We start from the raw sequence: 27,841 nt of genomic DNA on the forward strand, positions 1-27,841 counted from the left end.
TGGTTACAATAATTTAACAATTAGAGTCAAGCAAAATTTCTCAGCACATGCTTTCAGCAAGATTACTGACTAAACTCTTCAGGTTAGCCCCCTCCCCCACCCCAATAGTCAAACAGCTGTTTTCCTTTGTCTTCTTAGGTGAGAAGTCAGAGACAGATAGAGAGAGGGAGGGGTGTCTTGGGGGTGCTTGCCCTTCCTTTTTTATAGTTCCAGTCTGCCTCTTGAAAAACATTTCCAGCTGGAGACAAAGAGTCTGTGTGGAAGGATGTTACCTGCTGGTTTCTTTTCCACCTGTCTGAGCTTCCTTTGTTTTCCCTTCCAGCATGATGACTTCATTTACTGCTTAAATGCAAATTAAAAAAAACATATATGTCTTTGTTTAGGACAGACGTATTTGCAAACTTCTGCTTGGGCAGAGCTATGGGGTTGGGAACATGTGTTAATAACAACCTACAGGGGAATCTTATAACTTCACATATAATGTTGCCACACATATTTTATCAGGACAATACTGACCAGCACATTATGAGTTTTCAAATGATACTTTACAAGGCCGTCCCTCCACCAGTATTTAAACTTCTTATTCCCCTGCTGTCCAGTCACAAGTATTCCCCTGCAAAAGGCAACTCTTAGCAGGGACTCAGCCTCCTTAAATTCATGATTGATTGATCTAAGGCTGAAGAAACAAACTCTTCTGTGATTTCACTTTGTTTTTGTATTCTCTGTTTAAACACACCTATTATTGCCATAGTGTATAGGGTGTGAATACAGGATATATTCTGTCACACTTGAACCTCCTACTTTCAGTTGTGCACTCACATCCCAGTTTCCCCCTACTCTCTGTACCTCTGACATTACCCTGAACATGAATGCGTGCACACTTATATATCCTTGTTCCTCCTGCCTCCTGCCTCCTGCCTCCTATTGTTTCCATTTCTCATATGTGGCTTTAGTTGTTCCTTCCATTTAGCCTGAAAGAAGGGTCCTTAACTAGGTCAGTTATTGATTTCAGCCATTAACATCTTCCAGCACAACAGCACCTTTCATAGAATCATAGAATATCAGGGTTGGAAGGGACCTCAGGAGGTCATCTAGTCCAACCTTCTACTCAAAGCAGAACCAATCTTTCTTGCTACTGTATCTTGAAAGCTTAGTAACAAAGATTTCTTTAAAAACAAAGATTTGTTTTTAAAAAGTTAAATATCAATAAATGATACAAAGCTCCACTCTCACCAGGTCAAAAACCAAAGACACATTGTGAGTTGTCTGTTTAGATTACATCGTCTGAGTGATTCCTGGTAGCATTCCTAGTAGCATTAGCCCATATCACCTTCAAAGTGTGAGAAACTATAGCATTTTCTTGTTTCTTAGTTCCTGCTTACAATGCTGTCTCAGTCAATGAACTTATCGGAGCTTGCAGAAGCTTGGAAGGAACTGGTCTGGTTAGTATGTTGATGGAAGAGCTACAAGAAAAACCCAGGTGCAGCAGGAAATTGTTTGTAACTCAGTAAGGGCTACTCTTCTCTCTGAATCATTCCTGATCATATTATGGATCTAGGTGGTGTTGTGCTTCAAGGAATGGTATAAGCAACTCAGTGGTGGGCACTTTTCTTGTGAGTCAGTGCTAACACCAAAGCCCCAGTATAACATGAAGGGATGGGGTGTTGCAGGGAGTAGTGTTTGCGAGTCAGTAGATGTTGGAGTGTGCTGTGCAGAGCTGAAAGTGGGCCGGTACTGTCTGTACACAGCTGACGTTAAAGCGCTGCTGCAGCAGCGCTTTAACATCGTTGCCCGTTTTGCCCCCCCTAGGGCTGCTGACTGGGGGGCAAAAGGGGCAGCTGCCCCAGGACCCGGTGATTTCAAAGGCCCCGGGGCTCCCAGCTGCTGCTGCTACTGCAGCAGTGGCCAGAGCCACAGGCCCTTTAAACTGTTGCCGGAGTCCTGGGTGGTGTGCAGCATGGAAGGGCTGGCTGGGGAAGGCTGACTCCCCTAGCCCTGCCCCTTGCACCTGAAGCCCTACCCCTTCCAGGCGCCTGGAGCCGGGCCCCCGTACTGGTAAGAGTTTTATGTTACTTTCACCCCTGGTGCTGTGGGGCTAGAAGTGCCACTTTTTTGAAGTGATGATACAACTCTGGCCCACTTTTGGTTGTTAAAGATCCCCTTGCACTGTTCACTTGAAGGGATGGCGGCTGCAGATCCAGTGCCTGGGTAAAGAACATGCTGATGTAGAGATACTAGATGAATCTGTGTAGGCACATTCTTCATGATCCTGAATGTGAAACCTGAAAAATACGTGACAAAACAGTCATTGCTAAATAATTTCCAGCATGACATTCAAGTCCTGCAGTCTTCTATGAGGCAAAACTACTGAAGCTAGTTTCAATTCATGTAACTACTTGCATCTACTTCAGATTGAATTAAACTTTCCAGTTAAGCTTTTTCAATGGCATCAAACGTTTTACTAAATTCCAGATACAGTATATACATAACTGCTGCATTTCTTCACAAAAATCAATCAACTGTATTTAACATGATTTATTCTTTATAAACCTGACATGTTATTGCTCATCGACTAGTTCCATTAGCCTCTAAGTGAAAACATATTTTCTCTTAAGGTTTGCTCCATTATGGAGTGAAGGTAGATTTAACAGACAGTAACTGCCGGGATCACTGTACTTTCCATTTTAAATACTCTTACCAGATTGGCTCTCTCTTTTTATTTTATCAGGTACCTGCTTGAATTTCTGTGGTTATTTTTTTAACGAGCGTTAATCGCACACCTCTAGAGATGGGACTTGGCAACGGCTGGGCGGGTAGGGAAGCACTGGCTGTGGCAGCAAGCAGGAGGTGGCCGGGGGAACATACTTCCCAATATCCATGCCAGATGTGCAGATTACAGAAATGTGTCCCAACTCCTGGGAGCCAGTCTCGCGCCCCTTCTCCCCATGATAATCCACTGATTTATTTTACATGAGGGGAGGGGTAAGGGCAATTGTTAGCAGCCGCGAGAATGCAAAGCAGGGAAAGCGTGCTTCAGAGCTGCCGCCGCAGGACTTCACCCACCGGGTGACTCCAGTGGTCTTTCCCTGTTGCACTAGTCAATCGTGACACAGGGTACGTGTACACTACGGGATTAGTCTGATTTTACATAAACCGGTTTTGTAAAACAGATTATATAAAGTCGAGTGCACGCGGCCACACTAAGCACATTAATTCGGCGGTGTGCGTCCATGGTCCGAGGCTAGCGTCGATTTCCGGAGCATTGCACTGTGGGTAGCTATCCCATAGTTCCTGCAGTCTCCCCCTCCCCTTGGAATTCTGGGTTGAGATCTCAGTGCCTGATGGGGCAAAAATCGTTATCGCGGGTGGTTCTGGGTAAATGTCGTCACTCATTCCTTCGTCCGGGAAAACAACGGTAGACAATCATTTTGCGCCCTTTTTCCCTGGATTGCCCTGGCAGATGCCATAGCACGGCAACCATGGAGCCTGTTCAGCTTTTTTTTACTGTCACCATATGTGTACTGGATGCCGCTGACAGAGGCATTACTGCAGTGCTACACAGCAGCATTCATTTGCTTTTGCATGATAGCAGAGATGGTTATCAGTCATTCTGTACTGTCTGCTGCTATTGTAAATTGGCAATAAGATGATGGTTATTTGTTGTTCTGAACTGTCTGCTGCTATCATGGGTGCCCCTGGCTGAGGTTGGCTGGGGGTGCAAAGGCAAAAATGGGAATGACTCTGAGTCAATCCCTCCTTTATGGTTTCTAAAAATAGAGTTATTCCTGCCTAGAATATGGGGCAAGTGTACTAAAGAGCCAGTGTATCAGAGAGCACAGCTGCTCCCTGTCAGATCCTGCAGAAATAATGAGCTGCATGCCATTCACGGGAGGTGCCCCTGCAACAACCACATCTATTGCTTCCCTCCTCCCCCAACCTTCCTGGGCTACTGTGGCAGTGTCCCCCCGCATTTGTGTCATGAAGTTATAAAGAATGCAAGAATAAGAAACAGTGACTTGTTAGTGAGACTAAATGAGGGGGAGGCAGCCTCCTGCTGCTATGACAGTCCAGGCAGGACATTAAGTGGTGCAGAGAAGAGGAGCCCATCATCCCACTGCTATGCTAGTCCAGGCAGTACAGAATGTTTTCTTTACACATGAAAGGGAGAGGGCTGATGGAGCTCAGCTCCCAGTTGCTATGAGAACAGTTACAACCATTTTGTACCATCTACTGGAAATGACCAGGAATCATTCCTAGTTTTACCCAGGCACCCCCCCAGCCGGCCTCACCTGAGACCACTCAGGAGCTCTTAAGGGCTGATGGTGACAACAGATAGCAATCATATTGTACTGTCTGCCACCAGGGAGGGGAGACAAGTGGATACTGCTCTTGAGTGCTGAAGCATCGCGTCTACCACCAGCATTCAGTAGACATAGGGTGACAATGAAAAAAGTCAAGAAACGATTTCTTTCCCTTTTCTTTCATGTGGTGGGGGGAGGGAGTAAATTGACAAGCTATACCCTGAACCACACCAGACAATGTGTTTGAACCTACAGGCACTGGGAGCTCAGCCAAGAATGCAAATACTTTTCGGAGACTGCTGTGGACTGTGGGAGAGCTGGAGTCCTCAGTACCCCCTCCCTCCCTCCCTAAGCGTCCATTTGATTCTTTGGCTTTCCGTTACGCTTGTCACGCATCACTGTGTAGCCTGGAGATTTTTTTCAAATGCTTTGGCATTTCGTCTTCTGTAAGGGAGCTCTGATAAAACAGATTTGTCTCCCCATACAGCGATCAGATCCAGTATCTCCCGTACGGTCCATGTTGGAGCCCTTTTTGGATTTGGGATTGCATCGCCACCCGTGCTGATCAGAGCTCCCCGCTGGGCAAACAGGAAATGTAATTCAAAAGTTCGTGGGGCTTTTCCTCTTTACCTGGCCAGTGCATCCGAGTTGAGATTGCTGTCCAGAGCGGTCACAGTGGTGCACTGTGGGATACCGCCCGGAGGCCAATACCGTCGATTTGCGGCCACACTAACCCTAATCCGATATGGCAATACCAATTTTAGCGCTACTCCTCTCGTTGGGGAGGATTACAGAAACTGATTTAAAGAGCCCTTTATATTGATATAAAGGGCCTTGTAGTGTGGACGGGTGCGCCGTTAAATCGGTTTAACACTGCTAAAATCGGTTTAAACGCATAGTGTAGACCAGGCCTCAGTCCCATAGTCTGCAGATGATTCTGGAGAGCAGGTTAAACACCTTTCAGGGGAAGAGAGGAGCCAGGCCCCCTGCCACCTGCACCATCCCCGCCCCGCTAGACAGGCCGGCCTTAGGGGTGGGCGAGGGGTGCCACTGCCCAGGGTGTCATGTTCAGCGGAGCACCACTGAGTGCTTCAGGGCAGGGCTGCCCCTCCTCCCACCACCCTGCTCCGCTCCTGCTCCCACTTCCCCCATCACCACGGAGCTGACCCTGGCCAAGCTGCTCCAGACCAGGAGCCTGCCTTCCCTCTGCTGCACAAAGCGGTGGCAGGGCCGGGGGAAGGCTGATGTCAGAGTGTCCCCTCCCTCTGCCTTTGTACCCAGTCACCACTGAGCTGGAGTTAGGGAACAGAGAGAGCCTGTCTACTGCTGCTGCTGGCTCAGGAGTGAGTGCTGCCAAGAGGAGCTGTACTGACTGAAAAAGCATTCAGGCTCCTGATTGCTCTGCTTAAAGAGACAGAACTCCCTCAACACACACAAACACACTCTGAGGACTGAGTGGACTTGTAGGCTATAAAGTTTGACATTATTTTATTTTTGAGTGCAGTTATTTGAAAAAATGTACATTTGTAAATTGCACTTTCACAATAAAGAGATTGAAGTACAGTACTTGTATGAGGTGAATTGAAACATACTATTTCTTTTGTTTAGAGTACAAATATTTGTAATAAAAATAATATAAAGTGAACACTGTATACTTTGTATTCTGTGTTGTAATTGAAAAAAAAATGGTTACTAACCTTTCCGTAACTATTGTTCTTCCAGATGCACTGCTTATGTCCATCCCCATGTAGATGTATGCGCACTGTGTGCACCATTGCCAGAAGGTTTTTCCCCTCAGCAGTATCTGTAGGGTCGGCTCCAGTGCCTGCCCCCAGAGTCATGCCCTCATGGTGCTGTAAATAGAAGCCTGCCACACAGTTGCTCCCTCAGTTCCTTCTTGCTGGCAACTCCGACAGAGGGGTAGGAGGGCAGGTTTGAGAATGGACATGAGCAACACATCTCAAAGAACAACAGTTATGGAAAGGTTAGTAACTGTTTTCTTCTTTGAGTGCTTTCTCATGTCCATTCCCATGTAGGTGATTCCCAAGTAGATGCAGGAGGTGGGTTCGGAGTTCAACGACAAGCGGATTGTAGCACTGCTCTGCCAAATCCAGCATTGTCTTGAGCCTGCTGTGTGATGATGTAGTGGGTTGCGATGGTGTGGACTGAAGACAATGCTGCTGCTCTACAGATATCCTGGATGGGAACCTGTGCCATGAATGCCACTGAAGACACCTGAGCCCTCGTGGAATATACTGTCAGTGCCGGAGCAAGGATTTTCACCAGGTCATAGCACATGCGAATACAAGAAGTAATCCATGAAGAAATTATTTGGGCTGAGATTGGGAGGCCCTTCATTCTATCTGCCACTGCCATGAAGAGCTGAGTAGTCATCCTAAAGAATCTGGTCCTATCTGTGTAGAAGGCCATCAACCGCCTGACATCTAGCAAGGTCAACCTCTGCTCCTGGCTATTGGCATGTGAAACTGCAACACCACCTTTGGGAAGAAGGTTGGGTGGGGGCACAGCTGGGACCTTGTCCTTGAAGAAGACCGTGTAGGATGGTTCTGAAGTAAGGGCCCTGATTTCTGAGACCCTCCTGGCCAAGGTGATGACCACGAGGAAGACCAACTTCCACGAAAAATAAAGCAAAAAGCATGTTGCTAAGGGCTCAAATGGTACCCCCATGAGTCTTGAGAGAACCAAGCTGAGGTCCCAAAGTGGGATTGGCTGTCTCACCTACAGGTACAGCTTGTCCAGTCCTTTAAGAAAATGGCTACAGAGCGGGTTAGCGAAGATATACCTGCCTCTCTTGCCCGGGTCGAAGGCCGAAATGGCTGCCAGGTGCACCCTAATCGAAGACACTGACAGTCGCTGCTGTTTTAGATGTAACAAATGGTCCAGGATACATGATATTTTCATTCAAGTAGGCAAGATCCTCTTCTGCCCTGCACAGATCGAGAACCTTTTCCATTTTGCCAGGTAAGTGGTGCTGGTGAATGGCGTTCTGCTCCCTAACAGAACCTCCTGAACCAGGCCCGAGCATGCTAACTCCAAAGGTTCAGCCATGGAGCTTCCAGGCTGTCAGATGGAGGGACTTGAGGATCAGATGATGTCCATGATCCTGGGAGATCAGGTCTGGAAACAGCAGTAAGGGTGACTGATTTTCTGACTGCGAGTTCCAGGAGGGTGGTGAATCAATGTTGACATGGCCAAGCCAGTGCTACCAGGATCAGGCATTCTCCATCCCCTTTGACCTTCAGTAGGACCTTGTGTATGAGCAGAATGAGTGGGAATGCATAGAAAAGATGGTCCTGTCATGGGAGAAGGAATATGTTTGCAAGCAAGTCCAGACCATGATTATGAATAGAGCAGAACTGTAGACATGTCCTGTTTACTTTGTCACAAGCAGGTTTATCTGGGGAGCTCCTCACCTCTGGAAAATGTCCCTCATAACATCTGGGTGAATGGACCATTCTTTATTGGAGAAGGACCTATTGAGATGATCTGCTAACCCGTTCTGGAGCCCTGGAAGGTAGGAAGCCTCGGCTTCCTGGCATAGGTGAGAAGAGTGTGCTCTATTCTGTCTGTTTATATAGAACATGGTTGTTGTGTTGTCTGTAAGCACCGACACATACTTGCCTTCTAGGTGGGGCTGGAACATTTGGCAAGCACACCACTCTGAGTTTTCTCACATTGATGTGTAACAAGAGCTCCTCGTGGGACCAGAGGCCTTGAGTCCTGAGGGCCTCAGGTGAGCTCCCCATCCCAGCTCAGAAGCATCAGTGACTAGAGATATTGCTGACTGTGGTCTCCTGAATGGAACACCTGCGCACAACACCCCTGGGTCCAACCACCATAAGAGGGAGTCAATCACCAAAAGGGGAAGTGTGACCACTATGTCCACGCAGTTCCAGCCTGATTGATACACTGTCATTAGCCAGACCTGAAGCGGTCTGAGTTGCAGCCTCACGGCTTTACCACATACATGCACAATACAATGTGCCCCAGCAGCTTCAGGCAGGTCCTCGCAATGGTGGTGAGATATTGTCTGAGGCTCTCTATGATTGAGCTCTGTACCCTGGCTTCTGGTAAGAAGGCTTTGGCCTGGTAAGAAGGTTTTTGGCAGGGGGGAGGGATAACTCAGTGGTTTGAGCATTGGCCTGCTAAACATAGGGTTGTGAGTTTAATCCTTGAGGGGGCCATTTAGGAAACTGGAGTAAAAATGTCTCTGGGGATTGGTCCTGCTTTGAGCAGGGGATTGGACTAGATGACCTCTTGAGGCCCCTTCCAACCTTGATATTCTAAAGACTGAGTCAAGGACTGTCTCTATAAACTCTATCTTTTGGATGAGGGCAAGGGTCAACTTTTGTGTGTTCAACAACAGGCCTAGACTCTGGAAGGTTGACAGTACTTACTGAATCTACTCTTCCACCTGAGCTCTGGACTGGCCTGTATACAAGAATATTCCTGTACTGTTTGTTTTCTCAGGAAGGTCGCAACCACCACCATGCACTTTGTGAAGACCTGCATGATCACTGACAGGCCAAATGGGAATACTGCGAATTGATAGAGCACCTGCCCCACAACAAGACGCAGGAATTGTCTGTAGTCCAGGAGTATGGATATGTGAAAATATGCATCCTTCAGGTTGAGAGTGGCATACCAGTCTCCTGGATTGAGAAAGGGAATAATGGAGGCCAAGGAGACAATGCAAAAGTTGAGGTTTCGCAGATACAGAATGGGATTGAGGCCACCATTGGCCTTGAGGATTAGGAAATATCAGGAGTAAAACCCTCTGTCCTGTAACTCTGGAGAGACCTCCTCCACTGCTCCCACTTGTAGGAGTGTCTGCACCTCTTGAATTAGGAGCTGCTCATGAGAAGGGTGTGATGGTTTACACCCCCTGGATTTGGAGTGCCACCTGAGATATTGGGGTTCCACTGAGCCCGCCCATTGCACCAGCCAGGGCTCCCTCAAACTGTTCTGCTGCACAAGCTTTCTCTAGCACATACATAGGTAGGGACACCGAGTGGTGAGTTGGAGCCAGTTTGCACAGGTTCACGCAAACCTGTTGTTAAATGTAGAAGCCAGTTTAGAATCGGTTGTTAAAGGAGTGGGCAAGCTCTGGCCTGCGGGCTACATCTGGCCCATGGGACCATCCTGTCAGGCCCGCCTGAGCTCCCGGCTGGGGAGGTTCCCCCGGCTCCTCCTCCGCCTTCCTCCCTCTCATAGAGCTTCAGCATGCCGCGCTGCCAGCATCAGCACTCTGGACCGCTCCTGGGCAGCTCTGCAGCTCCTGCTGCTTTGAGCAGCATGGTAAGGGGGTGGGGCTGCAAGCTCCAGTGGGCTGCAAGGCATCCATACACACTGCCCTGAGCAGCATGGTAAGGGGGCCAGGCCGGGGCTGGGAGGAGGGGTTGGATAAGGGGCAGGGAGTGGTTGGAGAGGGCGGAGGTTCTCGGAGGGCAGAGGGGTTGGGTAGGCATGGGAGTTCCGGGGATATCTTGGGATGGTGGTGGATGGGGTCGGTGTAGTCAGGGGACACGGAGTGAGGCAATTTTGGTAGGGGATGCAGTCCTGGGGGGCAGTTAGGGTGGGGGGTCTCGGGAGGGGGTGGTCAGGAGACAAGCAGCGGGGGGGTTGACGGGTCATGGGTTCTGAGGGGGGAAGTCGGGGGCAGGATATGGCTGGGGGTCAGATGGGGAGACAGGCTGTTTTGGGAGGCACAGCCTTACCTATCTGGCCCCTGATATTATTTGCAACCTCAATGTGCAGGCCGGCTTTAGGGAGTGTGGGGCCTGATTCGAACAGTTTCGACAGGGCCCCAGCAGGGATGACTAAAAAAAAAAACCATGTAAAAATACATATGGGGCTTGTACTCACCGGGCGGCGATGCGAGTCTTCAGTGGCACTTCAGCAGCAGGTTCTTCACTTGCTCTGGTTCTTCGGTGGCACTGAAAGACCCGCTGAAGTGCTGCTGAAGACCCGGAGTGAGTGAAGGACCCACCGCTGAAGTGCCGCTGAAGACCCGGTAGGGAACCAGTTGTTAAGATTTTGGGAGCTCATCACTGGACACATCCAGCTGTAGAATCACACAGAGTCTGCAATCAGTTTGGTGTGGGAAGACTCAGCTTGGGGATTTCCCAGCATACAAATGCACACCCCCTTTGGAGCATAAACCCAAAATTGTATTGTTTTGCACTGTACAGAAATCTATACAGTGTAAGCTCATGAAAATCGACCCCTCCCTCACTGTGGAGGAAGATATGCACAGCTTTTTGCCCTCCCCCAAGTTATGAATTGCAGAAACTAAGTTTTAGTTCTGTCTCAGTTGTGACTGGTAGAACTGAGATAATGGTTGTGGCTTGAAATGTTTTCTCAATGGGGGCAGGGTGTGCAGTCCCAAAGACATCAGCATGGCCCTGTAGTCCTTCAAGCTGTGTAGCTTGTCATCCATTTGCTCAGAAAACAGTGCGGTGCCTTCAAAGTCAGGTCTTGGATTGTCTGCTGCCCCTTGTGAGGGAGGCCTGAGGTCTGCAACTAAGAAGACCTTCTCATAACCACCGCTGAAACCATGGTCTGCACAACTGAGTTGGCTACATCAAGACCCGCCTGCAGGGATGCCTTTGCCACTGCCCTGCCCTCCTTGACCAAAACCAAGAACTCTGCTCTGGACTCCTGGAGCAATAACTCATTACATTTTATCATTGCTCCCCAGGTAATAAAATAACATTGGCTACGGAGCACCTGCTGATTTGCAACATGAAGCTGGAGCCCCCCTGTGACATAAATCTTTCTGCCAAAAAGGTCCAGCTTTTTGGCATCCTTAGCCTCCAGGTTACAACCCTGTTACCCTTGTCTTTCTTGCTTGTTTGCTGCTGAAACTACTAGGGACCCAGGAGGGGGATGGTGTAAAGATATTTAAACCCTTTTGGTAGAATGAAGTAGTTTCTCTCCACCCTGTTTGCCAGAGGTTGCAATGAAGCTGGAGTCTGCCACAGTGCCTTAACTGGTTCTAAAATGGCACTATTGAGGGGCAGAGCTACCCTTGATGGATCCATTGGTGCCAAGATATCCACCAGAGCATGGGAGCTTGCTGAAACTTCTTCCACCTCAATCCCCAGGTGTTGGGTGACACTCTTTAGAGCTCTTGGTGCGACTTGTGGTCATCTTGTGTGGGCACCACTGAGGTTCCTGCAACCGCTCCTCTGGTGAGGAGGAAGAGGATCCCAGAATCAATATTGGCACTTGGTCTTGCCTGTGAGCTCCTGACAGGACCTGTGGTACCAGTCCCTGAGGCACAGTACTGGGATTGGTGTCTTGGTCATGTCCCTGTTCCGCTAGAAGAGGAGGTGGCGATGGGGCTCTACTTTCTGTAGCCGCTGAATATGACCTCCTTGACTGAGGTCCTTGGGCCTGGTGAAAAGCCCAAGGAGTCCAAAATGGCCAGTGCACCAGCATCTGCCATTGTGCTGACCAACCCACTGGTGGGAATCCCTGAGTCATGTCCTTTATCCACTACAGTTGGCCTGACTGGTGATGGCTCCTTTGTGAGGCATAGGACTCTGGCTTCAAGTCCAATGCTGAGGATTCACTGCCAAGAGACCATAAGAGTGCAGGGGGGCTGGATGATACCAGCAAGCGGTGTTGGGATGGACTGTTGCATTGTTGCCGGCTTTCCTTTTGACAACACCTGGGGGCTTGGTACTGAAACTGTCCTTGCTTCCAGTGTCGGCTCGAGTCTAATTGGCGATGGCAATACTGGGAGGGATATCAGATCCTGTGTTGCCCGGAACTCCTCAGCCATGGACAGCTGTGCCAGCCCTGCACTTCTATGGCTCTCCTTTGGGGGAGAGGGGATCACTGATAGGCATAGGCTTGTGGCAAGCCTTGCATGGCTTAAAGCCCAGAGACTGAGGCATGCCCCAGTGCTGGGGCAGGAAAGAACTTGTGAAATAGGATCCTACTCTATGCTAACTACTAACTACTGTAAACACTAACTGCAAACTTTTATATAACTATTTACAGGAAAATGTACAAGAAAGTCCACTGAGGAGAGTACCTGCAGAGCAAAAAGGAGCAGTTCCAGCGACCATCACAAGCAGAAAGCAGGAACTGAGGGGATGGCAGGTCTGCAGTCTCCTATACACAGCGCCATGAGGGCACAACTCCAGTGGCGCCGGAACTGACCCACTGGATACCACTTAAAGGAAAAATCTTGCAGCAACGGTGCATGCAGAGCATGTACACCTACATTGGAATGAATATGAGCAAGGACTCAAAGAAGAATCAATATATTTGAAAATGTAGAAAACATCCAAAAATATTTAAATAAATTGTATTCTATTATTGTTTAGCTGTGCAATTAAAACTGTGACTAATCATGACTATTTTTTTAATCTTGCAATTAATTGTGATTATTTTTTTAAATCATTTGACAGCCCTAGTTAAAAATAAAATTATTAAGATACAAATATCAGATGGTAATATTATTTTTGGGCTTACTATTTAGTGTTTGATTATATGATTGTTTGTTTTTTAAAAAAAGGAAATTCCTAAACAAAAATTCCAAAACATCCAGACATGTTAAGATATGGGGAATACCCAGGTAAGCCAGCCAAGCAATCTAACTCTGCCTTGTAGTGATAACATGGGGAACATGAAAAACCTAATATATCTTTACAAATCACCTTAATCTAATCACAGACATTATGATGCACTAATCATGTTTGTTTATTGCATGGCATAGCTACAGGCAGAGTTAAAATTGTGTGGGTGCCTTAACTGTGCATTTTCATACATAAAATATTTAGATTTGTTTAATGTTGAACTCAGTTTCCTGAGTTTGTAATGCTTGACTTTGGAATAATTACAATACCCCTGTGATGTTTTACTTCTAACTTACTGATACGTTTAATATATTTTTTAATCAAGGAATATTTATGAAAGCCCTTCCTATTGTCCTGTGTCTAGTATTAACACATTCTGCATTTTTGCTGCATTTCTTTGTTCTCCGCAGCCTTAATAGACCCTGTTTATCTTTATGTATTTCCCTGATTCATTTTCTGCAAGAGTGTTTTTTGTACTAGGAAGAAAGCAGAGCAGTTTGGAACTGTACCACTGTCAGGAGTATCTATTGCCAACTCCATGCATTCAAAAATCATGAGATTTTTAAAAATAATGTGTTTTGTGTTCTTTTTATTTGTCATGTGGAGCTGGAATATTTAAGGCTCATATTTTCAAGCTTTTCTCTACACCATAAGAACTGATATTTACTTTTTTTGTATAAAAGTCATGTATAGACAAGCCCTAACTCTGCATTTGTTTAATTACTTCCCTTATTCTTGATCAGCACCAATATATTAGAAACTCAGAGAGAACTTACATGTCTGTTGTAAGTGGAATGCCATTGACCCAGTAGAAGCCTTCTTCTCGCTTGCGCAGTCCAATCCAGGAGTCTTGCATATGCATACGCTTAGTGAGGAAATGCTAAACAAGACAACGTTTATATTAACTTGAATTGCCCAACTGGGAACTTTTCTGTACCCACTCAGGAGGGATGAAAAGTCATTCTGTCAAGGAGTTCTCATTGTTATTGCACAGAAAGTGATGGGCCTGATTCTGCACTTAAATCTGTCTTACATTCATGTACCTCCAATGACTTCAGTGAAGTTATTCATGGTTCGCTCCAGAGCAAATTATTGCTGTTTATTATTTACACTGCAGAAACACTTAGCGGCCCCAACAAGATCAGCACCCCACTGTATGCTGTTCGGACATATAGTAAAAGAATTATCACCCTGAAGAGCTTATAAATTTTAGTTTAAGTCACAGTGTAATCTAACCTAACCTGAGTCAAACAAACAAAGAGCAACGGAAGGTAGCAGAAAAGGGAGGACAAGGTAGCAGAAATCTGAGCATGTTAGCCTGTGGAACTCATTACCACAAGTTATCACTGAGGTCAAGTGTTGAGCAGGATTCAGTAAATCATTAGCTATTTATATGGATAGCAGGAATATTCAGGGTTATAACTGTAAGGAGGTTTATTTAAAAGTTTTGGAAGGGATATTGTGACAGACTGACAATATCCTGTAATATCCTGAACAAACTTTATGGAATTAAGATAAAGTTTATTGAATTAAGTTAGACCTTATTGAACTAGGCCTAATACTTCTGGTGTACCATATATTAAAAATGCAACTGTGTATGTGTCATTGGGGCATTGTATGTATCATCTCTAATAGGAGGGGGATGCTAATGAACTTCTTCCCTCATCAACCTTTGAGGCCCAATGAGGAGGTACACATATATTAGTTTCAACTGGATTTTCCAGGGAGCAACAGACAAGAAAAGACTTTTGGATAAAAGCCTGGGTTTAAACTGATTTGGGGCCTCATTTCTGATCCAGCAAATGGATAGGAGCACTGGTCCATGGAGGGCCCCAATCCTTAGGGGATGACTGGAAAGACTTGGCCTACTGAGACCTCATAAGATTATGTGCTTGTTCTGACCTGAAGCTTTGTTTGATGAGCTTATAACCACAAAGAAACATCTAGAGTGGGGGTGATGTCTGATAAGCTTATTAGCATGCATGTAGGTTCTTTCACTGTTTTTAGTGTTCTCTCTGTAATGCTTTTTACCTTAAGAGTAAAGTTGGCTGGCTTAAAAAAAGCTGTGTGGTAACTTGTATCTATAGTAATCACTCTGTTATCAGTCTCTGAAGAGAAAGCAAGCAGGTCTGGTTAGACAGTCTTTCCTGGGAAATACACAGTGAAGGCAGGGAGCTGGGAATAGCTCTGTCAGAAGGGAGTGAGATACGGATCTCCACTAAGGAAGACAACAGCTTGGCAGCTGGAAGCCAAGAGTGGGTGCCCTTGCTGAATTGCTGAGGGAAATACTGATGCAGCTACCCTGAACTGTGACAGATATAAACTCTGATGCTTCCAACCAAAAGCCAGTCTCCAACTGATGGTATAAAGAAGAAACTTTCACTGTGAGCATGTGTCTATAACTGCCTTCTACAGGGTTTCTTACATTTCTTCTGATGCAGCTAGCATAATGGGTGAGATGTTCCTATGGTTTTTTTTATAGACTAGCTGTGATCACAATTTATAGGTATAGAGCAGTGGTTCTCAACCTTTCCAGACAACTATACCCCTTTCAGGAGTCTGTTTTGTCTTGTGTATCCCAAGTTTAACCTGACTTAAAAACTACTTGCTTACAATATCAGACTACTGAGTACTAGACTACTCTCCTGATATTGTAGTCCATACCCACAGCTCTGACAAAGCACCTCCTTTAATCTGGGGAAATTTTTTCCCACTAGTGCCTGCAACCCAAGGAATGAATTGGGCCTATTGTTTTAAGATTCTGATTGCTGTCTTACATTCTTTTAAGGCGGTCAGATACCACAGGGAAGGCCATGATATAAATATATTGACAGAGGAGCAAAAGCACCACTCTTCTTGCCAAAATGCTGTTAGAAGGAGGTGGGTTAAACTAATGAGGCATCACCACTCATTTGAATGACACCAAGAAAGCCCCTCCATGGAAATACCATTCCTATGGAGTTACATGGTTTCAGGGAGATGACTAAGTGTGGAAAGGGTATTGAAAAACTGTTCTTCATACACACTATCCCCCTTCAAACTCATTTTGACTTCCCTACTGGTTATATCAATAAGATGGACTCACACTCCATGGTATCAAACTTCTTCAGTAAGTTGATTGACCTAGACTTAACTAGAGAAACCATGACAGCTAAACCCCTGAGGCTCAAGGTTGTGGGGCCAGGAAGTTGTGTGGATGCAGTGACCTCCATCCTGGTGCCTGGCCTTCTCAGAATGGTCTTAGATCTCCAGAGTTTCCTCATTAATCTTGGAACCTCTATGATGTTGGAAAGCCATGTCTCCCACTTATTACATGGAGAGGCAGTCTGCCTTCCCTCAACTGTATTTAAATTTGGAGGGAATTCTGCAGCCTCAAAGCCAAGGAGTTTTTCACCTACATGGACTCTGTGACTATCTTCTAGGTGGGAAACCATTGTTTAGTCTATAATTCATCATTCCCAAGTAATAAAATTAATACGACTCATGATGTTGTTTGTATAGACCCAAGCTTTCTTTTCACCCCATATTTAAAGGACGACATCAGTTTTGCAAGTAGATGATACTGGAAGGTGATCTCCATTTCACTGGACTGTGTTTTACAGGATCTGATTTCTTTACCACAGATCCATTCATCTCTGTGTACAATGAGTTTGGACATGCACTGGAGGGAGGAAGGGACAGGAAGGGTCAGGGGATTAATAATTTCACCTCTAATTTGCCAGTTCAAATCCAGCCATCAGGGCAATGTATGCATTGCTGTTGCCTCTGCTGGGACTAAATAAAGGCCCTTGATTTCCTGGACTGACAATCTGACACCTTTCGCTATCTGACTCACATACTTTTTTCTTTTACAAAGATTTAAAAGGACAAATGTTGAATGAGAAAGTGGGGACATTACAGGAGCTAAAGGAGGAGACTAAATGAACTTTGTTTTTATTCCCTTACCATTTCTTGGTGGTTTTCAATCACAGCAAGTGAAGCTTCATAAAGGGAACAGAAGCTCTGACTGGAGTCCCAGTCCTCCTCCTTCTCTGAGAGGTAATAACATTTCCTTTTGAAGTACAGCCAGTCCTCAGGGCATGGCTCAAAGGGCAGGGTGATAGGAGGTTCTTTATAGGAGAAATACCATACAACTAAAAAGGAAAAAAGAATGTGTCATATTTCTTTCGGATAAAATCTCCCAGTTCAGATTCTCTGGGGCAGCCTAATCCAGTCAAGTTTAACTCTTCTGAAGACAAGATTCACAGTGAATGTCAGAGGAAAAAACAAACTAAATAAAGAATAATAATGCACCTCGTCCTGCAAGCCCTTCTGCATCCAGAACTCCCACTAGCTTCTGCTGAGGCCAATGGGAGTTGAGGGAGCTCAAAACCAGGCAGGAGTGCGCCCTCAGTGACATGCCCAGGATCTCAGTGATGGTCTCACCCTCCATGTGTACCAATGTGCATCCTAGGTCATAAGCACCTTCATCACCCAAGGCACCAAAAGTTCTCTACCACTTGAGCTATACTTTAGATGATAGTAGTAACAAGCTCTTATCTTCTTTTTGGGCCACTTCACTCACCTCAAGTCAAAATAATTGGGCTTTATACATGTGAAGTGCTGTGGAGAGGAGGAGTTTGTGGGGAGTGAATCTATATCCCAGACCCTGTGGCCAGAACTCCTGCTGCTCCAGCTTCTCCTCACCATTTTTGTGGGGTGTTAGATCATTGGATTAGCATAATCATCAGTCATGTAGCCATTCTCCCAGCCTGCCCCAAACACCACCTTCTGCATTGGTCTATGTAGGACTAATGTGAAATCCCTTTCTGCAATGCACAGAGAATATAGATCTGTTTCCATCTGCACAACCTCATCGGGGGCATAAATGCTGTCAGGGGCTTTGCGGAAAGGATCCTCTCCAGGGTGAATTTCACCTCATGGTGAATTATTATTTATATCAGAGTAACTCCCAAAATATCTCACAGCACTGTACTGACATGTAGACAGATGTATTACTGATCCCAAAAGCTTATAAATTAATGGCAGTCATGAAAAAAGAGCTACAACAATAGATGGGAAAATTGGAGGATGACCAGAAGAGGGTGTGACGAAGCGGGGATTTTCCCTTGTCATGTTGTATGTGAGTCTTATTGTTGAACCTATGTGAGTTTTACTGTTTTACATAAATATTGCGTGTGCCTCAGTTTCCCTGTGTGCTGCACCAATGCCTAGGTGATGGGAATAAGGGTGTGTGACTTTGGCTGAGACCCTCGAGGGGGTGGGAGGCAGGTTAGGCTGTGCCAGCTGCCTGCATGTAGGCGATGGCTGGTGCCCTTCGTAACCCGAGACTCGGGACGGGGATGCAACCAGGTGACGACCAGGTGACACTTTGCCTGGGAAGCAAGACAAAGACCAGGAGGAGGAACTTTAGGGGTGTCTGATGTTGGGTTGCTGGAAGCTGGGCAGTCTGCTTGGGAGGATTGGAAGAGCAGGAGTCCCCAAGATGGACTTGGCTGGAAGTCACTGATTTCTGTGCTAGCAAGCTCTGTTCTATGCTGTGTCCCTGTCAACTAATAAACCCTTCTGTTCTACATACTGGCTGAGAATCACTGCTGACTGCGGAGTTGGAGTGCAGGGCCCTCTGGCTTCCCCAGGAGCCCCGCCTGGGTGGACTCACTACTGGAAGTGTACGGAGTGGAAGGGGATGCTGAATGCTTCGAGGTCAGATCCAGGAAGGTTGAAGCTGTGTAAGCATCTTGCCCTGGAGACAGTATGTTCAGAGAGAGGAGGCTCCCCCAGAGTCCTGACTGGCTTCATATGGAGTAGTTCCAGAGCATTTCCCCGGTGACTCTGTGACAGAGCGTTACAGACAATAAGGTCATGTACACTTAAAATTTTACTAGCATAGATACATCGGTATGCTTTTTACCAACATAGCTATGCCAGTAAAAGCCTTAGTGTAGATGCAGTTATATCAGTATGACAGTGCTTATGCCAGTATAGCTTATGCTGGAAGGGGAATAGGCATAAACTACACTGCTGTAAGTACTTTCATACTCATAGAACTGTGTTTACAGACAGTTTACCTAGAGTTATGCACATCTTGTTACACAATGTGTTTGACAATATGTATAATACTCTTTTAACCCACTGAAATCCTCTTCCAGGGTAGAGTGCCACTATATTCAAATTCCTAACCCCATCCTCACTCACCATTCAGCCTCTCCATCCACTACCCTCTCTAAACATCCAACCATCCTCTGTCCTCATTCTACATGGCAACTCCTTGACAGGTCATCCTGTGACCATTGCACTCCTAGCAGCCCACTCTCTCAGTATGAGTTCTCTCTCCCCCCGTTGTATATTGTGAATGTTTTTTAGTAACAAAACTTGATAAAGGAGAAAGAAAACCTTGATCATACACTTGCCCTCTCCATTCGCTTCATTGTCACATATATTAAGATAAACACCTTGTTAACATGGTTTTAGGGTGAGATTTATACAGTTGCAGAGGACCCAACCATTCCATCACATGCCAGCTCCTCATTGCTGCTGTGGGAGAGGGAAGGTATGGTCAAAGCAGAGATGCTGGAAGTCCCCATGTAACAAGGCAGGCCACCATACAAAGGGCAACAGGGAGTCAGCCAGACATGTTAGTTTTGAACTTATATGAATCCAATGCAGGGGTGGGCAAAATCTGGCCCACAGGCTGGATCCGGCCCATCTAACATTTCTATCCAGCTGCTGCTGGCATGTCTCTGCACACCCCTCCAGGGGCGAGGGGAAGAAGTGGCTCCATGTGCTGTCCCCGTCCCCAGCACTGTCCTCACAGATCCCGGGGGCAGTGCTTGCAGGCGTGGGCAGTGCACAGAGACCTGCTGCCCCCCTCTCCTCAAGGGGTGCACACAGACGTGCCAGCAGCTGCTGGCAGCACCTGCTTCCAAGAGCAGCGTGGGGCCACGGCATGCAGGCATCCTGCCTGAGCCCTGCTGCTGCAATGGTTGGGAGCCGCCTGTGGAAAGCACCTCCCTCCCAGAGCCTACACCCCTCACCCTCTCCTGCACCCCAACACTCTGCACCAGCCTGGAGCTCCCTCCTGCACCCAAACTCCCTCCCAGACCCGCACCCCCTCCTTTAATATAATAGAAATGTGCAGCCTGTTACAACTTACCAAAATTCGTGGAGTGGCCCTCCTGCAAAAATTATTGGCAGATTGGTATGGGGTAGGAAAATGAGATTCTTTCTGGTCTCCAATGAGCTAAAGGCCAGAGATGGCTGACAGAGGGGAATCCTTTTCTGGAAAAATTCTTGCAATTTTGAAAAAAGTTATGCCCTGAAGCTAAATTTATTTTCATCAGAAAATTTCTGACAGCCCTGTTAAGGGTACGCAGGGCTCCATTTCACCCTTAACAAATGTTTAATGAGCAATACTGAAAAATAAAACACAGAAAAATAGCAAGTGACCTTACAGAATGTTTGTGGAAAAGGGGCACAAAAGGTTAAGAATAAAAAGGCAATTTTACTGCTAAATCCTCTGGATTTTATTAATATGTGTGTGTGGGGGGAATTAAACAGTTTTGGAATAGCAGACTTCATTCTTTTTTAAGATTCTATATCAAAGTTATTCCGCCTCAATAGCAGCATCACATTGCTATAAAGATGCCTGATGTAATAAGGTGAAATGTTGCCTCCATCAATGGAATTCTGGCTTTAGGCCCCAGCATTTCCAGTATTGTCAAATACAAGTATTATTGCATTTGACAACTGAAGTCCTAGAGCTGGGATCAGCAACCTATGGCACACGTGACAAAGGCTGCATGCAAGATGATTTTGAGTGGCAGTCACACTGCCTGGGTCCCAGCAACCGGTCCCAGGGGCTTTGCTGCCATCCTGAAGTCCTACCGCCAGCCCCCTACCACCTGGGATCCCATCCGCCAGTCCTGCTCAGACCACCGCCGGCCCCAAGTCCTGGCCACCAGTCCCGTGGGCTCTGTTGCCATTCTGGTGTCCCAGCCACCGGCCGGGACTCTGCTCCTGGCCTCAGACCGGGGCTCTGCAGCCGCCCCCAGCTGTGGCCCACTGGCCTCAGCCTGGGGCAGTGAGGGGTGCAGACAGGGGCAAGAGGGGGCACAGCTCAGCACCCTCACCTTAAAAATTGTTCCAGAAACACTGTACTGGGATATTTTTAAGTCCTGATTTGCTACTTACATCACTATCATGTCATGTGGAACAGTGCACTGCATTTGACGTTGTGTGTGCTGTCTGTCATGATTTTTTTTTCCACTGTAAGTTGAGGGGTACATTTGATAAAATGTCAGTTCCTAAGAAAGCAAAGTTAGATGTCTGTTCAGCTCAGCTTCTTGGACAGACACATTTGGATTTATTCAAAAGAAGGACCACGTGCTTTCTGTTGTGAAAGTGTTTGTCACACATTAAGTGTCCAACGACATTTTCAAACAAAGCACAAAAAAACCCTTTCTTGACTAAGCAGACAAGACTGAATTGATCAAAAAGGCAGTAGAAGGATATGGGAAGCAAAGCAGTGTTTTTAAATGCTTAAGTGTAAGTAAAAATCAAGCCAAAGAAGGAAGTTACAAGATTTCACAGTGCATTGCAAAAACCAGAAAGCCGTTTACAGATGGGGAATACATAAAAGAAGTTTTTTCTCAGCAGTTTGGAGGTTTTGTTCAATGATTTGCCCAATAAAGATGCATATCTAGAATAGAATAGAATAGAATATCTGTCTCTGCCAGAACAGTTGAGAGATGCACAAGCGAAATGGCAGAAAACATTAACGAAAATCAGACAAATGCAAAGACACAGAAGTGTTTAGCATTGCAGTCGATGCGAGTGTGGATATAAACAAAGTTCCACGTTTACCAGTTGTTGCAAGATATTGTGCTTCCAATGAAATTCAAGAGGAACTTTGTTGCCTAAAACCCCTGCATGGCACAAGAAAGGGGAAAATATAGCGGAAAATTTTGTAAACAATTTTGAAGAATGAGCAGTTGACATCAGAAAAATATTTTGTCTGACAACAGATGGTGCTCCTGCATGGTTGGAAAACAGAAGGGATTTGTAAAGTTACTTGAAGATCAAATTGGCCACCCAACAGTCAAATTTCACTGTATCATCCAACAAGAAAACCTGTGTGCTAAAATTTCTAATTCAGAGCTTAATAACGTGATGAATACAATGGTGCAAATTGTGAATGTCCTGTTGCTCGATCTGCTTTGACTCACAGACAGTTTCAAGCACTGCTAGAAGAGATGGACAACGCTTATAATGACATTCCATTTCACAGCAACATTTGATGGCTAAGTTGTGGCAAGGTTTTGGTGCACTTTGTAAACTGGTTTGATGCAATCAAGGCCTTTTTGTAGTAAAAAGGACAAAACTTCCCCAAACTGGATGATGACAAATGGCTGTGTAAGCTCATGTATCTAACTTAAATCACCGCTCACCTAAACAAATTCAACCTCCATCTCCAGCTACAGGGCAAACAGTTCTGGATCTTTATGAAACCTGGAAGGCATTTGTTGTAAAACTAACAGTTTTTTCTCAGGATATTTGAACTTCGACTTTCCACTACTTCCAACACATAAAAGAGCTATTGACACATTGCACTGTCAGTGTCAATGAGATTGGAATGTACATGCAAGAACTGGAATCAGAAATTTCTGACAGATTTCAAGATTTCCAGCGATTTGGCCCAATGCCTTCTTTTCTAATTAAACCTGAAAAGTTCAACTAAAGCAACTTGGATTTGTCTGTATTTCCGTGGATGGATGTTGAGGATTTCGAAATGCAGCCCATTCAGTTAAAAAGCTCAGAATTGTGGGCGTCAAAGTTTGGAGATCTGAGGAGTGCACTTAAAGCTACTGAGAGAGATCATGGGGGCTCTATTCTGATCTACTGGCCAGTGAAATTTATCTGTTTGAAGAAAATTGCATTTGCAATGCTTTCAGCATTTAGATCCACATACCTGTGTGAACAAGTATTTTCACACATGAAATCTGTCTTCTGTCCCTCTCAGAGCTAGTTAACAACTGATCGCTCAGAAGCCTGTGTGCAGCTTAAAGTACCCAAATTCGTGCCAGACAATGGAAAACTCAGCAAGGAAAAGCAAGGGCAAGGATCACACTAAACTGTTAAGATCTGCATTTTAATTTAATTTTAAATGAAGCTTTTTAAACATTTTAAAAACCGTATTTACTTTACATACAACAATAGTTTAGTTATATATTATAGAGAGAGACCTTCTAAAAACAATAAAATGTACTACTGGCACACAAAACCTTAAATTAGAGTGAATAAATGAAGACTTGGCACACTACTTCTGAAAGGTTGCTGACACCTGTCCTAGAGAACGATAGCGAGATGAAATGTACTTCAAATGATAAAAAACAATACAAATACTTACTCAGGAAAATTACCAGGACCAATAGCAAAATCACAACAGCAACAGAAACAGTTCCAGCGACGTGATTCTGGCATGAGAAAAGGCCTAAAAATCATTAAAGGCTTTAACATGTGTGTAGCAATTTCAGGTTTAGGACTACTAACTGGAGTGAGGCTGTGCACCACAGAGCCAGATAAAGGAGTCCTCAGACAATGCTGGTACAATTTCTAATCTCAGGCCATGTCTACATCTAAAATTTTGCAGCGCTGGTTGTTACAGCTGTATTAGTACAGCTGTATAGGGCCAGCGCTGCAGAGTGGCCACACTTACAGCAACCAGCGCTGCAAGTGGTGTTAGATGTGGCCACACTGCAGCGCTGTTGGGCGGCTTCAAGGGGGGTTCCGGGACGAGAGAGCAAACCGGGAAAGGAAACCAGCTTCGCCACGGTTTGCTCTCTCGGTCCCGGAGCCAGCCAGCAAACCGCAGGGAAGGAGACCTGCTTGCTCGGGGTTCCGGGACCGAGAGAGCAAACCGCGGCAAACCGGGAACGCCGCGGTTTGCTCTCTCGGTCCCGGAGCCAGCCAGCAAACCGCAGGGAAGGAGACCTGCTTGCTCGGGGTTCCGGGACCGAGAGAGCAAACCGGGAACGCCGCGGTTTGCTCTCTCGGTCCCGGAGCCAGCCAGCAAACCGCAGGGAAGGAGACCTGCTTGCTCGGGGTTCCGGGACCGAGAGAGCAAACCGGGAACGCCGCGGTTTGCTCTCTCGGTCCCGGAGCCAGCCAGCAAACCGCAGGGAAGGAGACCTGCTTGCTCGGGGTTCCGGGACCGAGAGAGCAAACCGGGAACGCCGCGGTTTGCTCTCTCGGTCCCGGAGCCAGCCAGCAAACCGCAGGGAAGGAGACCTGCTTGCTCGGGGTTCCGGGACCGAGAGAGCAAACCGCGGCGAAGCTGGTTTCCTTTCCCGGTTTGCTCTCTCGGTCCCGGAACCCCGAGCAAGCAGGTCTCCTTCCCTGCGGTTTGCTGGCTGGCTCCGGGACCGAGAGAGCAAACCGCGGCGTTCCCGGTTTGCTCTCTCGGTCCCGGAACCCCGAGCAAGCAGGTCTCCTTCCCTGCGGTTTGCTGGCTGGCTCCGGGACCGAGAGAGCAAACCGCGGCGTTCCCGGTTTGCTCTCTCGGTCCCGGAACCCCGAGCAAGCAGGTCTCCTTCCCTGCGGTTTGCTGGCTGGCTCCGGGACCGAGAGAGCAAACCGCGGCGAAGCTGGTTTCCTTTCCCGGTTTGCTCTCTCGGTCCCGGAACCCCGAGCAAGCAGGTCTCCTTCCCTGCGGTTTGCTGGCTGGCTCCGGGACCGAGAGAGCAAACCGCGGCGTTCCCGGTTTGCTCTCTCGGTCCCGGAACCCCGAGCAAGCAGGTCTCCTTCCCTGCGGTTTGCTGGCTGGCTCCGGGACCGAGAGAGCAAACCGCGGCGTTCCCGGTTTGCTCTCTCGGTCCCGGAACCCCGAGCAAGCAGGTCTCCTTCCCTGCGGTTTGCTGGCTGGCTCCGGGACCGAGAGAGCAAACCGCGGCGTTCCCGGTTTGCTCTCTCGGTCCCGGAACCCCGAGCAAGCAGGTCTCCTTCCCTGCGGTTTGCTGGCTGGCTCCGGGACCGAGAGAGCAAACCGGGAAAGGAAACCAGCTTGATTACCAGAGGCTTCCTCCTTCCACGGAGGTCAAGAAAAGCGCTGGTAACTGTCTACATTGGATTACCAGCGCTGGATCACCAGCGCTGGATCCTCTACACCCGAGACAAAACGGGAGTACGGCCAGCGCTGCAAACAGGGAGTTGCAGCGCTGGTGGTGCCCTGCAGATGTGTACACCTTCAAAGTTGCAGCGCTGTAACTCCCTCACCAGCGCTGCAACTTTCTGATGTAGACAAGCCCTCAGTTACACCAATGTAGTCCTGAGCAACTCCACTGAAGTCAAAGAAGTGGTTGCTCTGGTTTTATATCAGTGTAACAGAGCTTTTCTACACACAGAATTACAGTATTCCTGATTTTGTTTCTGATTAACTTCATGTGTGGACACATTGTTTGCAAATGGGTTATGTATGCTAAACGTGAAGAAAGCACTTTTCTTGTGGAATAATAGTGGCCACATATGGAGTAATTCAGGAACAGCTACTGTGCTTTAAATTTACACATTATCTTAACCAGTGTTAATTTTCAAGCATACACAACTCCTGTGTGAGATCAAAATCTGCCCAGTTGTGTGTACCTAGCAAATCCACCCAACCCAGTCAACCACATGTGCATACCTGTAACCATGTTATATTAGTGAATGCAGTAAGACAAGATGAGGTACTTGAGTGGGATTGAGGCAGGGCCACCCAGAAGATTCAGGGGGCCTGGGGCAAAGCAATTTTGGGGGCCCCTTCCATAAAAAAAGTTGTAATACTATAGAATACTATATTCTCAAGGGGGCCCCGTGAGGCTTGGGGCCTGGGGCAAATTGCCCCACTTGCCCCCCGGGCAGCACTGAGTTGAGGGGCATGGGGTGGGAGACAGAGAAGAGTTAGAATCTCATATGAGAGGGGCAAAGGGATACAGCGGATACCAGGCCAAACCAAAGACAGTAGTGACTTGGATTTAAAAGGGCATGCCTACTTGAATTCTAATCTATTTAAAATATATATGTTAAAAGGAGCCTCAGACTCTATACCTGCTCCTGAATACCCCTACCAATAACTGTGGTGTTATAATCATATTTTTCTAGTTTCAGAAATGTTTATTTTTTCACTCTTGTTGTATGAAAGGCCCACATAAACAACGGGTAAACAAATAAACAGCAATCATGTTTCCCAGAGATTTTGGGAGCAGTTTGAGAAGCACAACTTTCATAGAGGGCACCCGGAGACTGAGGCATTCAAAGCCACTAACCTCTTCTGACTTTTTGGCCTTCCTGTACAGGGAAAGTAGAGAATCTGACTCAGCACAAGATCCCAGATCCTCAAATGTATTTCAGTGGGAGTTAGGCACCCAAATGCCTTTCATGATCTGGGCCAATGTGCTGGAAAACAGAAAGTAAATGAATATTCTTTCTGTAATCTCTTTTAGTTACAATAATCTTTAATGTTACCTGTAGTTAGTAGGAAATATTTTCAACTAGAAGCATGATTTTTAAATTGGCAGTGTCCCTGTAAATAAGCAGTGGCTTTAAGTTTTCCTAGTGCACCTGATATTTAAACCTGTGATAATCCCTGTAAAGAGGTGCGCTTAAAAGGGTGTGAAAGAGTGAGGAATCTATTGTTTTATTTTTCCACTTAAATAAAAACACATTCTCTTAATCACAGAATTTACAAATTACAAATGTATTAAGATGCACTTGGCTGACAAGATTTATACTTTGTTCCTGAAAAACAGACTCATAATATTGCACAGTTCAAATGGCAGAATTTGAGATGGGGGGCCTGCTGCACATCTTGAAAGCGAATCAATAGTTGGGATGAGGAGCACCTCCACTGGATTTTGAGAGAGACTGTGTCCATTCTGAAGTCAAAATATATGTGTGTGTGTGTGTAGCCCTGTAACTCGGGGCAAAAAACATTGTATTGTGTCCTTCACCTGCAACTAGCGCTTGCAGCAAACTCTGCTCCACCTGCACCCGATCTGGGCATCTCTCTAGCACTACACAGAACTCAAATCTGGGACTCTAGCAGTCTCAGAACGGAGGGTTCCCAACCCGGATGTGGCGCCGAACTTCCCCCGCGATGGAGGAGTTCAGCGTGGTCCATTCAAGCTGGATGCGCGGTTTTAATTTAATTAAACATTACAACCTCCTCCTCCTGTAATATCGTCCCACCTCCAGACCTCTCCCTTTTCTCACTCCCACACAATCCCCCTTTGCTCATCGTCCCCGAAAACAATCCTCCTTTTCTCTTTTCTTACCCTTCCCCCATCCAAAATCTCCCCACCACCAAAGGTGGGCACCCTTCCCCCCCAAATGTTTCTAGCCCTGTACTGCAGCGGAGAGAAGTGGGGACAATTCAGATCACACCAACTCCACAGTCTCGTGGAGTAAAATCTCTTACCGGACACAGCTTCCTTCACTCGACTGAAGAGCTCCCGACATCCCGACAGCGTCCGTATCCAGAAAGTTGCATTAGATGGTAACGAAGGCCTCCCAGTTACAGGATCACACACGGGACTCCGATCTCCCGACGCGCTGCGAACCTGGGGCTCACTGTCGGTGCCGGGTGCCCACTGAGTGCAGGGCGAGCTGCGATCTTCCGGGGTTCCCGGGGGTGTTGTGCTTGTTAGCGGCGCTCTCTCCCCTTGTTCCCCGAGCAGGTCCCCAGCGGCTCCTGACATAGACCGAGGAGAAATCCCCCCTGCTCCTTCCCTCTGGGCCCATGCAGGCTCCATCCCAGCTGCGAAGCGGCCTAGGAGTGGTCGCTCTTCCTCACTGATCCAGTTCCCCCTTTCACTTTCACTTGCGTGCCAGGGCTCTCACAGGAAAGGCTGCGGATAGCACGGGCTGCTTCCCCCAGATAGCACCTCCCTGCTCTGC

The 27,841-nt window shown here is 46.8% G+C and overlaps 1 protein-coding gene across 3 annotated transcripts; it reads right to left on the minus strand.

Moving 5' to 3' along the window:
- On the minus strand, nt 1–27,841 carry LOC115636846 (C-type lectin domain family 2 member L-like). Of its 3 annotated transcripts, XM_030537479.1 has the most exons (7): nt 27,363–27,835; nt 23,319–23,402; nt 16,859–17,046; nt 13,690–13,793; nt 12,515–12,554; nt 12,367–12,463; nt 1–2,282 (listed from the first exon to the last, which is right to left on the minus strand). In XM_030537479.1, exons 1-7 carry the CDS (start codon nt 27,694–27,696, stop codon nt 2,065–2,067), a joined length of 1,065 nt encoding a protein of 354 aa, XP_030393339.1. In that variant the 5' UTR covers nt 27,697–27,835; the 3' UTR covers nt 1–2,064. The 3 variants fall into 3 exon arrangements, with proteins under 3 accessions (XP_030393339.1, XP_030393348.1, XP_030393356.1); XM_030537488.1 differs by lacking the exon at nt 23,319–23,402 and having other exon boundaries at nt 27,363–27,841; XM_030537496.1 differs by lacking the exons at nt 12,367–12,463; nt 12,515–12,554 and having other exon boundaries at nt 2,078–2,282; nt 27,363–27,823.

Source organism: Gopherus evgoodei, chromosome 1 (genome assembly GCF_007399415.2).
Source record: "Gopherus evgoodei ecotype Sinaloan lineage chromosome 1, rGopEvg1_v1.p, whole genome shotgun sequence".
Lineage (NCBI taxonomy): Eukaryota > Metazoa > Chordata > Testudines > Testudinidae > Gopherus > Gopherus evgoodei.

Coding starts and splice junctions, on each gene's coding strand:
- LOC115636846 (XM_030537479.1), bottom strand. CDS start 27,696: ATGGAGCCTGCATGGGCCCAGAGGGAAGGAGCAGGGGGGATTTCTCCT. Junction 23,403..27,362: donor AGTGAAGGAAGCTGTGTCCG/GTAAGAGATTTT, acceptor AATGATTTTTAG/GCCTTTTCTCATGCCAGAAT. Junction 12,555..13,689: donor ATTCCACTTACAACAGACAT/GTAAGTTCTCTC, acceptor ATTCCAATGTAG/GTGTACATGCTCTGCATGCA.